Below are 17630 nucleotides of genomic sequence, written 5' to 3'. Positions count from 1 at the left end.
CTTATTAATTATATATAGTAATTTGCCAATAGCCAAATGTTTGGTTATAGCAAGACTTGTAAAAGGCTATAGAGATACTTAGATCTTTTCCCCTAAATCTTATTTTTCAAATATTTTTTAAAGTGCAGTGATATTTCAGATTTTTTAAATTTTTAATTTTAAAACGCGGCGAGGCCCGTTGATGATGTTTTATCTTAAATTTCCCTCAAGTCTCAGTTATATAAGCCCATGCCCGTCACCTATTTCTCTACCCTCAACCATCTATTGCTTTCTCTATACTTGTAACAATGGCAGCAGAAAATACTAAACCCTCCGATCTTGATATCATTCCCAAGTATCTCCTGGCAGACGATGAAGGTCTATCCCAAGAATGCCTGGACCTCATTGCCACATTACCCTCCGAACCCGATTGGTTTGCGACCCGACTGTACCAATGCCAAGGATTTTGGCACACAAAGAGACTAACGCAAGGAATTCTCAATTTCCAAAGCCACTTCGAAGCCCGTGACTCTGACATATTCCTTGTCACATTTCCAAAATGCGGCACCACTTGGCTCAAAGCTCTCACTTCCACCCTCCTCAACCGCAAGATCCATTATCCAAACCCGAATCCAGACTTGACCCGAATCATTTCTCCTCATCCTCTCTTTACTGTCAACCCTCAAGTTCTCGTCCCTCTCTTGGAGTTTATCCAGCCTGCTGTTAGCTCGTTTCCATCACCGAGGCTTTTAGCAACCCATTTACCGTATGTTTCTTTGCCAGAGTCCTTGAAGCAGTCAAGATGTAAGATAATTTACATGTGTCGAAATCCTAAGGATGCGTTCGTCTCACTCTGGCACTTTGGTAACAAGTTACGACCAGATCATAATACCCGTGATCAGTCCAACAAGATCGATGATGCATTTGAGAAGTTTTGCCGAGGAGTGAGCATTTTTGGGCCACTTTGGGATCATGTCTTGGGGTACTATAAGGAGAGTGTTGAGAGGCCAGAGAAGATTATGTTTTTGAAATATGAGCAGCTAAAGGATGAGCCAGTTAAGATTTTGAAGAAGCTAGCTGAGTTTATAGGGTGTGGCTTTTCTAAGGAGGAGGAAGATGGTGATGTTATTAGTGATATACTGAAGCTACGTAGTTTTGAGACATTGAGTAATTTGGAAGTGAATAAGAAGGGGAAATTGCCGTCAGGGGTTGAAAACAAGGTTTTTTTTAGACGTGGAGAAGTTGGAGATAGCAAAAATTTTCTCACAGCTGATATGATCCAGCGTCTTAATGCTATTACACAAGAAAAACTAGGGAAACATGGATTGAAGTTTTAAATCCATGTAAAGATAAATCAAAGTCTGCTGTAATAAATTTGCCTGAAGATTGAGTATGCATGTTTGCTTTTGATGAAGTCTTAGCTGGCTTCATGTAATAAATTGATCTCTTAAGGATTGCTCTTCTTTATTCACCTTTAATTCCCCGCGTGCGATAGCGTCTTCAATTCATTATCTTGATTATTTTTACTTTCTATTTTACTTACAGTGATATGGAGGAGCTGCGTTTCTTGTGTCGAGGATTAAGAGTTCTGAGGTTTCACTGATGTTTGAGAAGAGTGTTGGACTGTAAGTGACGCTTTTCTTCAACTGTTGACATAAACAAATACATTATATTGCAACAATGTATTAGTAATATTAATAATGACAATTTGTTTTCAAATAACTAATTTATAATCTCTCCTAAAATGTGTATTAAATATAAAAAATTCAATCGAAGAGATGTCAATCTTTAATGGACAAATTATTGCCAACATCTTATCACATTACAATAAAAAAATAATTAGAAAAATATACGTCTAAAGCCCCCACTAGAAGAAAAATTACTTTTCATGCCCAATACAATCTGATAATCGTGTGCGGGCAAGAAGAACTCATCGGCAATTAATTTCCAAGCTGAAATGCCTGAATTACCCTTAATGATTGAGAAGGAAATATCACACATATTATTAGTTTGTTTTGGTTAACTACCGTTGAAGAGGTACTTCCTAGCGGGTTCCCATTCAGATCATTCACTAGCCCACTAATTTGTTCACCAAGTCAATTATAATTTCCTAGATAAGATATAATCCCCTGGGCATGAAATGATATGACCAGGAGCTGAGTCAGAAATTTTTTATAGAATCAAGATGAAAAAGTACATATGATAATTAAAAAAAATTATATATATCACCAACATAATATAAATATTTCAACATATATATTTATATTTAATTTTATACATACATAACAATATATATATATATATATATATTTTAAGTTTTTTTAATCAATTTTTTATGGTATAAATTAAAAAATACTAGTTAGTAATTATGTCTATGATAAATGTTTTAGCAATTTCCTTCTCAATATAAATTATCATTAAATTGGTGAAAATTTTATTATCCTTACAAGCATTAAATGATTTAAATACACCATTGAAATTGTGCTCTATTACTTGCTTATTGAATTTACTATTTAATTCTTTCAATTGATAATCATAGTAAATAAATACATCAACACATTAATAATACTCAATTGTATTTTTATGTTAATAAGATTGAATTATATTAGAGTAAAAATTATTTATATCATATATTTCAATAGCTTGATTATTTTTAAAAAAAAGTAATTTTTTTTAAGAATATTTTCACCAAACCTCTTGACTTTTGGATGAGTGATTTTATGATAGATATCAAGTATATAGCATTTAATATACCTTAGGATTTTTGTTGCAATTCTTAACAAAGTTTTTTATTAACAATTCTTATAATTTCTTTCATTAAATATAAAATGAAAGTAAAATAAAATGATATTAATACTTTAAGAGCATGTATAACATTATCTTGCTGAAAATAAATAGATCCTATGATAACGATATCTTCAAGCTATTGAAATAGTTTGTATATACAAACATAAAAGACTATATATATAATTTAAATGAGAATTTCATATAATGTTTCATAACATTTATAATACGCTAACTTATAGGAGCCGAAAATATATAACTCCTATATTTTATTGAAAAAAATTAAAAAAATTAGGAGGTACCATGGCCCCTACTAGTCTCCCCCTTTGTCCACCCTTAGATATGGGATGGTAGGTTGATAGTGAATTTCACTGATTGTTTTTGATTTTAATGTCTTGTTTAGAGTTGTTTTGGTATTTTAATAGAATGGTCAAGTTTCTTGTTGTTCACAAGTTGCATTATTTCTTCTTGTTCAAATTCTGTTTTAATAAAATGGTCAAGTAATTTTTAGATAAAGTTAATTAATGAGTTTTAAATTTTTTTTATTTTAATGAAACATGTTGAAAATAATTTATAAATAGGATTAAAAGAGTATCATTGGATGGACTTGTGGCATACTTCTTACCCATCCATCCTTCATTGGGTAGCTTTGGTGATCATTAAGAGATGTGCACCATGATACTCATCATTTTTGGTGAGATTTGGATCATTTAAATTTAATATAGACAATTCAAGTTTAAGGCTATTAATTTTTATTTTATATTTATAAAAAAATTATTTTCAATATTTAATAAATATGCTCATCATTAATCTAGTCATTTAAATAGTAAAAATTTAATCTGGACCGTCTACTTTAATATTAATTTTTTTATAATTTTTACAAAGTAATAGTCTAGTTGCATGACAATTTAGATTTAATACTTAATTTTTATAAATTTTTCTTTTGATAAATATAATATTAAAAATAAAGATAATCTCCCATCTAAAACTTTTCAAAAAATATTTTTTGATAAAAATAATTAGTTAAAATTTTTAAATCTAAATCATTCAAAAAAAAGATGGATTCAAAACTTATAAAAAAAATTGAATCTTAAATTTAGAACATTCAAATCCAAATCTAGTACGCCATTCGTCCAAAAATATAAAACTTTTTTGTCTTTCAAGATACAATTAATGAGACTTTTTCAAAAACAGCCTTAATTAGAGGGTATAATTAATAAATTTTTTAATTGATATACACAATATTAAAGAAGGATAGACATAAAAAGAGTATGTAATTTTAAATATATTTAATTAATTCATCAAAGAATAGGAAAAATAACAATAAAATCTCTTAAAATTATATAAATAACAATTTAATCTCTCAAAATATTATAATTCTATTATAGTTCCTAGGAACTTTTCTATCATTAATGAATTTATATAAATGACTAAATTGTCCTTATTGAAAATAAAATAATTGCAAGTATTATTTAAATAATTATAACTTTTCTTCTTATATTTGTAATAATGTAATAGTAAATTACAAATTCTCATGCCAAATTCTTGATATTGGTACAAATGTTGGAAATAAAAAGTAATGATAACAAGTTTTGCTTAAATAATTATAATTTTTCTTCTTATATTCGTAACAATACAATAACAAATTACAACTTCACATGTCACATTCTTGATATTATTACAAGTGTTGGAAATAATGTAGTAATGATCATAATTTTTGTTTAAATAATTACAATTTTTCTTTTTATATTTGCAAATATGTAACAATAAATTATAAATTCTTTTGTCAAATTCTTGATATTGCTACAAATGTTGAAAATAAAAAATAATAATCACATGTTTTGCTTAAATAATAATAACTTTCTTTCTCATATTCGCAATAATACAAATAGAAAATTACAACTATACATGTCAAATTTTTAATATTGCTATAAGTGTTGGAAATAACATAGTAATGATCACAAGTTTTGTTTAAATAATCACAATTTTTTTTATTTGCAATAATGCAATAACAAATTACAAGTTGTTTGACTTGTTGGAAAGCTTTAAATGTCTAGTTTCCTTATAAAAATTCTCATGAGCATTGGACATAGGTTACTACATGTTAAATAATGAAATAGTAACCTTCCTCTAAAAATAGCCTAAACTAGACAATCCCAATCATGCATAGTAAAATCATGATTTCAAGACTAGCTTAGGACTCCAAATTGGCCATCATACATCAACACATATCCCTTATACATACCAAAGTTTCATCATAAATTTACATAGCTTGTAGACTTATTTATACATTTTTCATCTCTATAAAAGTAATGCAGTAGTAAAAATCATCTCCTAATCTACTTACCTTTACATCTTGCTCTAACGCTTCCTTTGAAAGCTTATAACCTATCATGGTTAATCATTGTGGATAAGATTCAATAGAACCTCAATAGTAAACAATATCATTCAACCATATAAGGCAGAAGTTTCGTACATAACATATACTTATATTATATGACTTCACAACTAACTTATTGACATGTTACATGCTCATACATCATACATAGATCATGGAACACTTAAAAACATAGCTTCAGACATTCATTAATGAATGCGTTGGATGTTTAAAAATGTAAGGTATTTTTTAAAGAGTTTGATATTTAAAAATGTAAGGCATTTTTAGTCTTTTAAGGTGTAATCATTACCTTTTTTTAAAAGTGCCTCTAATAATAATAACTTTATATTTATTGTAGAGTGTTTAATAGAGATAAATATAAAAAGATAATGTTAGTTGAAAAGTAGGTAACTATTTTTATTGGGGGTGAGATTTAGTTAAAAATGCCTTATATTTTTTAATGGAGGGAGTACACTTTGATGAAAATAAAATTTTATTAGTTATATTTGTTTTATTATCCTTCTTTATATTTTCTCTATATCTATTTGATGTTTCACAAATAATGTTATGTCATATAAAGGATATTTTTAAAAATTTATATTTGTATTTTTTAAAAAAATTTAAAATGTGTATAATAAACATTATTGGTATACATAATATAAAGTATGCATAATTTTAATAAAAGAAAGTGTCAAATAAACTTGAGGAAAGGAATATAATATTTTTAATAACTTCATCTTTAAATAATAATGATAAAATCAATAATGAGATAAATTTAATAGACCAAATCGATAAAAAATAAATTTGAAAGATTAAATTGATAATTGATGCAAACTTAAGAGATTAAAAGTTTAGTTATCTATTTTTCCCTCAACAAAACCTTCATTATTAGCTCAAAGATGATCCTAGTGTAGGCCAATTCTAATAGCAAAGTCATTCGTGTGATCACCAAATATTCTTATACTAGCTAGTTGCTATCTCTTCATACATATTTTGTATTTCTTTATTAGAAGCAATCCAAACTCCTTTCTTTTTCAAAATATTCCAAAATACTTCTTTTGAAAAACGATCATGAACTTTTTTTTAAATTATTGAAATCATATGTAAGTCATCATTATCTTTGCTTTGATACTTCTTTCTTGATCTTCTTAATAGATAAATCACTTCTGTAATAGTCATTCTTGGCATGAAACCAATAATTGAAAACAAACTTAAGGGGACAAATTAATAAAAATTAAACATGGAATATTAAATTAATGATCAAAACAAACTTGAATAACTAAAAATTTCATTTTGCTTTTTTTTTTCAACCAAATCTTCATGATTAGCTTAATGGTTATAGTTTAGGGTGAGTTTGGTTTTCAATTTTGTAAAAATTTATTTGATGAAAATCTATCTATCAAAATTTAGTCTAATAAAAGTTTGTTATTATAATGAGAGTTATGTTTAGATAATTTAAAAACAAACAGTTTAATAAACTGCAAGTTGTTTGAATGATATATATTAAAAACTTTTTATTGAAAAAATACTTTAAAATATATATTATTGAATATATAAATTGAAATGTTAAAGATTATTTTTTTTCTCAAACTGACTAAAAATTCATTTTCTTTTTTTTTCCAACCAAATCTTCATGATTAGCTTAATGGTTATAGTTTAGGGTGAGTTTGGTTTTCAATTTTGTAAAAATTTATTTGATGAAAATCTATCTGTCAAAATTTAGTCTAATAAAAGTTTGTTATTATAATGAGAGTTATGCTTAGATAATTTAAAAAAAAACAGTTTAATAAATTGCAAGTTGTTTGAATGATATATATTAAAAATACTTTTTATTGAAAAAATACTTTAAAATATATATATTATTGAATATATAAATTGAAATGTTAAAGATTTTTTTTTTCTCAAACTATTTTTTGAGGAGGCTACTCAAATTTCACAAGTGGCAGTGACTTCCTCATTCGTTTTCCTCCCTCTGCTCTATTCACAGGTGGCTTTAGCGCCCAGCAAGGATTAATTGACGATCCCTTCTACTTTTTGTTTCCTTTCCTTATCACTTGGATTATTCAAGGATCATTTCGGCAAACGAAACCCAGAAATATTTCACTGCAGAGGCATAAACAAGAATAGGGGAAAGAAAAACAGAGAGACAGAGAACTTCGCAAGTATGACCTAGAGTTGCATTTGTCACGGACACCAAACTGAATGGGTAAGATTACAGAAAAACTGGAGGAAAAATGAGGTTCAAATGGTAATATTCATTAACCAACAAGCTTAAGGCAACATATAAACTTGGCTAAAGCCAATTACAATCAACTAAAGGCATTAACAGCAGAAATTTAGTAGGAGAATAAAGAAGCAGAGCAGCAGATTCAAAGAGAGGAGAAAGCGACTCAGAGGGAAGAAATCCAACAAAATTCCTTAATGACACCATGTAATGAACCCAAATGAAGATCCAAGTGGGAGCCCAACTATCACAACGGATAACCCAATTCTACAGCCGACGTTGGAAGCTAGAAGAAGGAGCCAGCGCACGAGGAAGAAAACGTGGAAATTGCGCGAGTTGGATGAAGAGAGGCTATATAACGACAAATACGGTTACGTGAGGGGGTGTGAAATGATTGCAATATCTCTCTCTTTCTCTCTGTGCTGAACCTTCTCTACGTTTCTGCTTCTGTTATACTTTTCTGCATGCCTTTGCTGTCATTTTTCTCATTATTCCTGCTGTAGTGCCTTTATCAATTTCTAAATTGTAATACGCTCCGTGAACGTTGGTTTTGTCAGTTTTTACTTCGTTAATATTATAACATATCCTGAGCATTATAGATTTGGTGCTTTCGTTGAGAGATAATGGCGAAAAATACCAGACTGAAAGAGCTTCAAGCTGAAGTAAGAAAGAACAACGAATTTGCTGAGCGTACTGAAGGTAGATTCAAACGACTCGAAGAACTCATGGATGAGCTAATGAAGTCGATAGATAATCTGAATTGGAGGTTCGAACAACCTAGCCTTAAAGGATCTAGAGGTTCACCTTCGAATACTACAGGTTACTTGCCGATGGGGTACTATGAGGGACAAACAGACAGGTGAAGATAGACTTCCCTCGCTTCGACGGCACTGATGCACTACTGTGGTTGCTTCGAGCAGAGCAGTATTTCAAATACTATGAGATCAAAGACCTACAATGTTTGGTTCTCGCCTCTATGCATCTAGATGGAGATGCTTTACCCTGGTTCCAGATGATGGAGAAAGCTCAGAAGGTGCATAACTGGGCTGCGTTAGCTCGCATCGTTGAAGAGCAATACGGCCCATCCAAGTTTGATTGTGCAAGCGCTCAACTCTTCAAGCTGACACAACAAGGCTCCTTAGAGGAGTATAATAACAAGTTTATGTCATTGGCAAACTGAACGGAGGAGATCACTAAGCAAGCTTTGCTTGATTGCTACATAAGGGGGTTGAAGTTGGAAATTAGACGAGACGTTCTGGTTCAACAACCTAACACGGTATTGAAAGCTATGACTCTTGCTAGATTATTCTCTGAAACAGTTATTTATGGTGTGACAGGAACCAAACCCTGACCTTATAATAGTGCCTTGAGTGGCTCTTCCTCCAGTAGAGCAATCGTGCCTTACATAGGTGCTTCAGGAGCCTCATCATCCAGTGGAGGAGGTAAGGCAAATTTACCACCATTATTACCCACTTTAAAGATGCCGCCCATTAAACACATCACCCCTACTGAGATACAGATACGGCGAGAGAAGGGATTATGTTATACTTGTGATAAGAAGTTTACTTTGAATCATCGATGTCCTAACAAGCAACTAATGATGCTGATAGGTGACGAGGAAACAAGGATAGAGGAAGAGAAAACAGAGGATCCATCGGCTGAGCTGGAGCATGAGGCTACTCTCCATCATCTATCTCTCCATGCTCTTTGAGGTACCTAGGGTCCAGCCACAATCCCTTTTATTGGAATGATCATAGGTTCAGAGGTTCAAATATTACTTGATGGAGGAAGCTCTAATAACTTCATACATCCTAGAATAGTTCATCATCTAAAAATTCTAGTGAAGCACACAACTAAAGTACAAATATAGTATGGAACGGGTCAGATAATGAAAAGCAAAGAGATGGTCACAAATATACCGGTAATCATTAATAATTATACCCTGTTATTGACTTTATTTGTTTTACCCATTGCTGGTGTTGATGTAGTGATAGGAGCAGATTGGCTTGAGACATTAGGTCTGCATGTGGCGAACTACAGTACTTCTACTGTAAAATTTATTCAGAATGGGAAATTTGTGACTCTCAAAGGCGTGCGGGGCTCCTCAATAGCTTAAGCACAATTTCACCATTTGGTGAGAATTCAACACACTGTTGCTGTGGCAGAGTATTATATGATTGAGAAGCTGGAAGAAGACTCAAAAGAGTTGAAAATTTTAGAAGAAATTGCACCTGACATGGCTGCATTATTACGGAGATATCGCTCTGTATTCTTCCAACCTCATGGTTTTCCTCCCCGACGAGAACGTGAACACAAGATTGAGTTGCAACCTGGGACGGGACCTATCAAAGTGAGACCATACAGATATTCATATAGTCAGAAAATAGAGATAGAGAAAATGGTCTTTGAATTGCTCTCAAATGGATTGATACAATAAGCCCTTTTTAAGCACCAGTGATTCTTGTGAAAAAGAAAGATGGCATATGGCGATTTTGCGTCGATTATCGAGCGTTGAATACAGTCACAGTGAAAGACTCATTTCCCATGTCGACTGTTGATGAGCTTTTAGATGAACTTCATGGCTCTGTTTTTCATTCAAAGCTCGACCTCCATTCTGGCTACCATCAGATCTTGATGAAAGAGACAGACAGAGAGAAAACTGCATTCAGAACACATCAAGGGCTTTATGAATGGTTGGTGATGCCCTTCGAATTAACAAACACACCGGCTACTTTCTAATCGCTAATGAACTCAGTTTTTCGACCATTTCTCCAACGATTTGTCTTGATTTTTTTTTTTTGAGGATATACTAATCTACAATGCCACATGGGATCTCCATTTACAGCATGTGGAAATTGTTTTAGGCCTATTGGAATAACATCAATTATTTGCCAAAATGACTAAGTGTGCTTTCAGCCAATCCCAAATAGAATATTTGGGCTATGTCGTCTCAGGTGAAGGGTAGCGATAGATGACGCAAAGGTGAAGGTCATTCAATTATGGCCGAGCCTAACAAATGTCACATAGCTTAAAGGATTCTTAGGCTTGAGTGGGTATTATCGAAGGTTTATAAAAAATTATGCCCAAGTTGCTAGCCAACTTACAAAACTCCTAGCTAAAGATCAATTCATATGGACTTCAGAGGCCCAAGAGGCTTTTAATAATCTAAAAAGGCAGTGACTGAAGCGCCGGTACTCCCGTTGCCGGATTTCACTAAACCATTTGCGTTAGAAACGGATGCATTTGGAGTAGTAATTGGAGCAATTCTGAGCTAAGACAACCATCCGATTTATTTTTACTTAAAGAATCTCTCACCCATAATGCAGGCTAAATCTGTATACGCTTGAGAGTTGTATGCCATTACTGAGGCAGTTTTAAAATTTTGATATTATTTGTTTAGAAACCAATTCACAATCAAGACAACCCATGCTAGCCTAAAGCATTTGTTAGATCAGAAGATTCAAACCCCAAAACAAGAGGCATGTCTTCCAAAATTATTAGGGTATCAATTTAATATTGAATACCGGCCTGGGAAGCACAATCAAGCTGCCAATGCTCTTTCACGGGCTACAATTATGGCTTTAACATAGATAGAAAATGTATTCATAGAGGAAGTCTATAACAAGGTGTGAGAATCTCCTCTGATTTTAGATCTTAAAAACAGAGTGCTAAGTGACCCATAGTCTATGCCAAAATATCATATAAGGCAGCCAGATTTATATTGGGGCAATCGCTTGGTTATACCTTATGATCAGCCAGATTTGATTCATAAGATCTTACAAGAGTTTCATTCTTTAATAATAGGTGGACATGCAGGGTTCCTCCATACTTTTCATTGCATTACTCGACTTTTCTTCTAGGTTCATATGCGACAAGATATAAGAAACTTTGTTCGACATTGTTCTGTGTGCCAACAAGCAAAATTGTCTCAGCTTCATCCTACTAGATTATTGAATCCGTTGCCCATTCCTAATCACATTTGGGAAGATATAGCCATGGATTTTATCACCGGCTTGCCACCAGTTAAGGGTTTTTCTATTATTCTTATGGTTATTAACTGATTATCCAAATATGGCCATTTCATTCCACTGCCAAGCACCTTTTCCAGCCCTATTATTGCTGAAGCTTTCCTCCAAAACATGGTTAACTACATAGAATGCCAAAAATGATTATCTCTGATAGGGACAAGACTTTTACCAGTGCCTTCTGGAGCCACTTAATGAAGTTACAGGGTACAAAGTTGTGTGTGAGTACAACCTACCATCCTCAAACGAATAGTCAATCAAAAGCTTTGAACAAATGCCTTGAGATGTATTTACAGTGCTTTGTGCATGAATACCCACGTCGCTGGCTGCAAGTTCTTCCTTGGGCAGAGTTTTGGTATAACACCGCCTTTCATACTGCTATTGACATGATCCCATTTAAGGTAGTTTATGGGAGAGACCCACCTCCATTGATTTGCCACTCCTCATAAGAAGATATGCTTTGAGAAGTCCATCAGCAATTGGAGTTACGTGATCAACTTTTAATGGTGCTCAAACAAAATTTGTTGAAGGCTCAGACACAAATGAAGCAATTTGCAAACAGACGTCGATCAAAAGTTTCTTTCCAAGTAGGCAACTTGGTTCTGGTCCGTCTTCAACCTTACCGTCAACACTCTATTGCACTAAGAAATACCAGAAATTAGCCTTACAATATTTTGGCCCATTTTCAATCGTTGAGCGAATAGGGACAGTGGCGTACAAACTTCAAATTCCAGATCATGCATGCATCCACCCTATATTCCACGTTTCACTTTTGAAGAAATCTCAAGGGTCTTACTTGCCATTACCCCTGTCTACAGTTCCAGAAGGTCCCCTGTTGCAGCCTATAGCAATGGAAGACGTGTGGCTAGTTCAACAAAATGGAAAATGTGTTTCTTAGGTTTGGATTCGTTGGAATGGGTCCAACAAAAATACTTGGGAGGATGCTGTCACCATGAGTCACTTGTATCCATACTTTGACCTTGGGGACAAGGTCCATCTTAGTGAGGGGGAATTGTAATAAACCCAAATGAAGATCCAAGTGGGAGCCCTAACTATCATAATGGATAACCCAATTCTATAACCTATGTTAGAAGCTAGAAGAAGGAGCTAGCGCACGAGGAAGAAAACGTGAAAATTGCACGAGTTAGATGAAGAGGAGGCTATATAACGATAAATAAGGTTACGTGAGGGGGTGTGAAATGATTAGAATATCTCTCTCTTTCTCTCTGTGCTGAACCTTCTCTACGTTTCTGCTTCTGCTATACTTTTCTACATGCCTTTGCTGTCATTTTCTCATTATTCCTGCTGTAGTGCCTTTATCAATTTTTAAATTGTAATACGCTTTGTGAACGTTGGTTTTGTCAGTTTTTACTCCATTAATATTATAATATATCCTGAGCATTGCACTCCGCAATTGCCCTACCACTTGATATACCTAATTCTTCCAATTATGCCATTTACTCTTGAGCTCAACAGTCACCTTTGGCCCATTAATAGACAACTCAACCCAGTCCATAGACAGCATTGTTTGAATTGACACTAGAAATTTATGCCAGTTACATTAGATTGGAAGGTAAGAATTGAATTTCTTACTTTTGCAAGTGGGATGGAAATCTATTAGTTAATTCAATAAGGTGTGGTCTCTTTGAAAAAGTTGTGCCATGAGAAGTCTAAAAAATTGAAAAGGCATGGTGATTTGTGATTCGCATTGATGGTTGAATAATAAATAAGTCCTTGGTGAGATGCCCACGAGGAGTTGTGATATGTTATGCCTGTGTTGATGGTGAGAATTTGATAGCTAAAGCAGGGGAGGTGTGAGGCAATAGAAACCTTGTCCCCAAAAGGCGAGAAGGCATGGAGGGTTTTCTAAGTGCGAGACGCAAGAGTGCGAGACCAAGAGTGCTTTCCTTTGGTTTTTGAGCTTTTATGGTTATGAGTTTGTGATTATCATCATTGTCTAATTCAGAGTTATTGCGATTTCAGCACTTAAACGAGAATATGTGCTAGCACTTGGAATGGCAAGGATGAGAGGTAGCGTTTGGCTATAGAGGTATTAGGGAGGAAAAAATGAAGTGTGAGAGAGTGAGTTATTAGGACCCACAAATTTAGATAAATGTCCGCTAATAAAATAAATGACACAATAAGGGCGGAGCTTATACTTTTTTAAAAAAAATGAAATATTATATTTGATAATTTTAATTTTTAAAAATGAAAAAAAATAACAAAAAGGATTATGGGCCCAGCCATAAGTCTTTTAACTAAAAATCAAGCTTTTTAAAAAATATCAATTTTGAAGTAATTTGATTTATGAATTTCTATTAGAATTTTGAGTAACTTTTTAAACTTTAGAATATATATTTATATTTTAAAATTAAAATTTTTTTATTTATTTTTATTTTTTAACATTATAACTTGTATTTTTTAAAAAAAACTTGCCATATTATATTTGATAATTTAAATATTTAAAAATTCAAAAAGATTTAAAAATAAAAGTGGCCTTACATGCTTGACTTGAGACATTTAAAATTCAAAAAGTGATCATTTTTTAGGCAACCCAGCTTCTGAGTTTGAGCCCATAAGAGTTAGGTCTATATAGGTTAAGTTCGCTCGTTTTTTAGTTCTACATCAAAAGTACTTGATGTTAAATCCTAACTTTTAACAATTTCCCTGCATTACTATAAGCTATATGGTTTAGGTGAAACAAAAAATAAAGTTTATAAATTAAAATTTACAAATTAATTGTCGAGGTTACTGCTTATTGGTAAGTTTAAAATTTTTGTTAAACTTTGAAAAATCATAACTAAATCTAAAAACATCATATGAGGATGATCTAAAATTTTCTTGAAAGCTCTTGAAGTCCTTTACATGAGAAAAATATAGTTTTAACCATTTTGCATCCCAAACTATACTGTTTAATCATCTTCCAAAACTGTTTTGTTTTTGGAATAGAATCCAAGAATTGTCACTGGAGGCATTTTAAAACGCGACCAATGACAAAAAAACGCTCCCCTAACACAATATTTTATAGCGAATTTCGTATTAACATCCATATGTACTCACATAGATTTTCAAGTAATCCGTCTAGCTTAATTGTACCAATACTATCATATGAAACCAACCCATACAAAATGTTTATCTTCAAAAAAATTTCATTAATTATATTATGCGTTTGAAATGAATATCAATTATTGGTTGCGCCATAATTTTCATGCACCATATGGGAGAGGATTCTGTTTTGGGCATAATTGAACACAGTCACACATCCTACCATCACACCCACACATTCATCAGCAAATGCTTTTACAATCAGATTACCACTGAACTAGTCAAAGCACCGGCTCAAAGTTTAGTGATCAGATTGTGGTCGGACATGGTTTTAATTAAATTAATAAAATTTAAAGAATATATGAAATATAAAAATATATTAAGTAATATTTATCCATATATTAATCACAGCGACATTACAGTTTATTATAAATCACTCCAATCATTGAATGTGCTGGATCAATTGTCCAACCAAACTAATGCAAGCTAACTTCCACGATTAACTAGATACATGAACAAATCATCAAATATATCTAATACTCAATACAAATAAAAACTCAAAATAACATAATTTTGGATTATTGGAAAATTAAAAACATAAGAAAAATCAGTTTAGGACCAATTAAGACCGGTTTCTCATTGATTCACTTTTTGACCGGTTCTAGAAGCGTTTTGAACCGGACATATGGCTAGTTTCCCATTTAATCGATTGAACATGCCAGTCTAATCCAATTTTGGCAAACACCGCTCATTATAGCATGTACACCACAAGCTTTGAACTTGTGACCTTCCCCTCCAAAGGAAGCATTTTAAGGGCCTACTTGGTGCCATTTAGGCCATTCACGATCCTTCCATATCCTACTGCCTTGACTAAAAAAGGATTTCATAAGCGTTACGATCATCTTAGTTCTTAGGTTTCTATTTTGTTGCAATAGGCTTTCTACAAAATCATATCGACCTTTAAATTTGAGGGAGGTATTATATATGTTCGAATGCCAAACATCCATCTCGACTATATATATTAAAGTTTAATTATAAATATCAACATTTAAAAAGCAGCTTGATGTGAAAGTTTTATGAACATCACAACTCTTATATATCATCATAAGGAAAACAGCTCGGTCCTCTCATTATCATGTTATTGATGATTATCCTTCATGTTTACGATTTGAATATAAATTTACCTGCGAGGTTATCAAAGATTTAAAAGCTAGAGTATACGTACAGTGTCTGAAAACCATTATTCATTACTAGCAAACAATAACAGTCAATCAATAAGGAAGAAACTGATATAAGATAGACAATGCACTTAAAAAGTTATAGTCGAATCTCGAATAGATGGTCCAAGTAACATATATGGGTCTAAAAATTGAAGCCATGTTTTCCCAGCTTCTCTTGAGTAATAAGATTAAGATGCTTGATCATGTCAGATGTGAGGAAATTCTTCCAATCTCCAACTTGTCCACGCCTGAAGTAAGCCTTATTCTCTATCCCACACCACACTTTTCCACTCTTGTTAACTTCCAAATTGCTCAAGTTCTCAAAACCACAAAGCTTCAATATATTTTCTACAATATTGTCATTCTCTTCGTCCTTAGAAAAACCACAACCTATAAACTCTGCTAGGTCCTTCAAAACATTGACAGGCGCACTTTTCAACTCCTCGAACCTCAAAAACATTGTCTTCTCTGGCCTCTCTAAGCTCTCCTTGTAGTATCCCAAGATATGATCCCAAAATGGCCCATAACCTATCTTTCCCTGACAAAACTTATCAAATGAATCCTCAATGCTAATCAACCCTCGGGTTTCTGGTCTTAACTTGTTTGCAAAGTGCCACATGGAGACAAACTGATCATTAGGGTTTCTACACAAGTACACAATCTTACACCTTGACTGCTTCACAGACTCTGGCAATAAAATGTAAGGAAGATGAGTTGCAAAAAGCCTCGGTGATGGGAAAGATCTTAAGTCAGGCATGGTGGTCTGGAAATACAAGACAGTATCTAAGAAGGGTACGAGATCATGAGGATTAGTAGTGAGAAGAGGATGAAGGTGGTGGGTTTGGGTCAGGTCTGACTGCGGGTTTGGATAATGGGTCTTGCGATTGAGAATGGTAAAACTAAGGGCTTTGAGCCAGGTGGTACCAGCTTTTGGTGAGGTTACAAGGAGAATATCAGAATCCTGAGCTTGAAAGTAGCTTCGACAATTGAGAGTTCCTTGCAATTGGCCTGTGTTGAGCCAAAACCCATTGTATTGATGAATATAGTTGTTGATCCAACCCGATTCTGTGGGTAAGGTATCAATGAGATCCTTGCATTCTTGTGAAAGTTGTTCATCTTCGATGAGGTACTTGGGAAGAGCAGGTAGATTATCAGATTTAGAGTTTTTCGCTGCCATATGTTGTTCTAGTGTGAGAAGTATAGAGAGAATAACCGGATAAATGATCAAGTGATGGTAATGAGATATACAATCTCATCACAATAATTCTGAAGGGAATTAAACTTGTAAATGGTTAGCATCAAGTGAACATGTTATCGTCGTGGAATTAATTGATGGAAATACCAATTAAAATTTTGGCTTGTGTTCAGATTTTAATCAGCGTGACTTTAGCGTGTTGCATGAATTGAAATCTGATAAACAAATTAATTGTGTTATTATACTTTTAGTTTGAGTGACCAAGTTTTCATGTTATATGAAAATTAAATTTTAAATGAAGGAATTTTGTCATGATCAGGTCAAACTGACCAGTTCAAGTAGCAACTACCCTATGGTTTCGTCCAGAGGCGTGCCAAAATCGGTAAAAATAAAAAAATAAGAAAAAGAAAAATCGGAAAGTAATAGACCAGTAGAAAATTGTAACTTGAAGTTGAACGGATCAAAACCGGTAACATCGGTGGGTTAATCAGTTACATCGGCGAAAAATATTGTTCCAAGACTTTCATTATCATTAGGAAATAAACATCTAAGGAGAAGAAAAAAATGTAATACATCATTATCTAAGGGTATCTAAAATCGATATGAATCTATACTAAACCAAACTGACATGAATCAATTAAAACTGATTACAAATAAAGTTTGATTCGATTTTGTGTTTTGACAGAACCAATCAATTTGTTTCTGTTTGTGTTTTTGCCTCTTGGAATTTGATAAGTGTATATTTTATAGATAAGTAGGTATTGATTTTAATTTTTTTTTA

General features: G+C 32.9%; 2 protein-coding genes across 3 annotated transcripts; one reads left to right on the top strand and one right to left on the bottom strand.

Annotated features, from left to right (window-relative positions):
- Positions 1 to 269: 269 nt before the first annotated feature.
- On the top strand, positions 270 to 7219 carry LOC129321297 (cytosolic sulfotransferase 12-like). 2 transcript variants are annotated; one of them, XR_008595974.1, is made up of 3 exons: positions 270 to 1410; positions 1525 to 1604; positions 7128 to 7219. XR_008595974.1 is itself a non-coding variant. In XM_054967017.1 (1 exon), the coding sequence occupies exon 1, from the start codon at positions 288 to 290 to the stop codon at positions 1314 to 1316; it is 1029 nt and encodes a 342-aa protein (XP_054822992.1). In that variant the 5' UTR covers positions 270 to 287; the 3' UTR covers positions 1317 to 1457. The 2 variants fall into 2 exon arrangements, 1 of the variants encoding a protein (XP_054822992.1); XM_054967017.1 differs by lacking the exons at positions 1525 to 1604; positions 7128 to 7219 and having other exon boundaries at positions 270 to 1457.
- Positions 7220 to 15796: 8577 nt separating this feature from the next.
- On the bottom strand, positions 15797 to 16831 carry LOC129322543 (cytosolic sulfotransferase 12-like). The gene has a single exon (XM_054968848.1). The coding sequence runs from the start codon at positions 16829 to 16831 to the stop codon at positions 15797 to 15799; it is 1035 nt and encodes a 344-aa protein (XP_054824823.1).
- Positions 16832 to 17630: the final 799 nt, after the last annotated feature.

This window comes from Prosopis cineraria, unplaced genomic scaffold (genome assembly GCF_029017545.1).
Source record: "Prosopis cineraria cultivar Desert tree isolate PC_DT_omini unplaced genomic scaffold, ASM2901754v1 PC10, whole genome shotgun sequence".
Classification (NCBI taxonomy): domain Eukaryota; kingdom Viridiplantae; phylum Streptophyta; class Magnoliopsida; order Fabales; family Fabaceae; genus Prosopis; species Prosopis cineraria.
This window is presented reverse-complemented; position numbering and strand designations above follow the sequence as displayed.

Bases quoted from the DNA above. Each gene is read 5' to 3' on its own strand.
- LOC129321297 (XM_054967017.1), top strand. From the start codon at position 288: ATGGCAGCAGAAAATACTAAACCCTCCGATCTTGATATCATTCCCAAG.
- LOC129322543 (XM_054968848.1), bottom strand. From the start codon at position 16,831: ATGGCAGCGAAAAACTCTAAATCTGATAATCTACCTGCTCTTCCCAAG.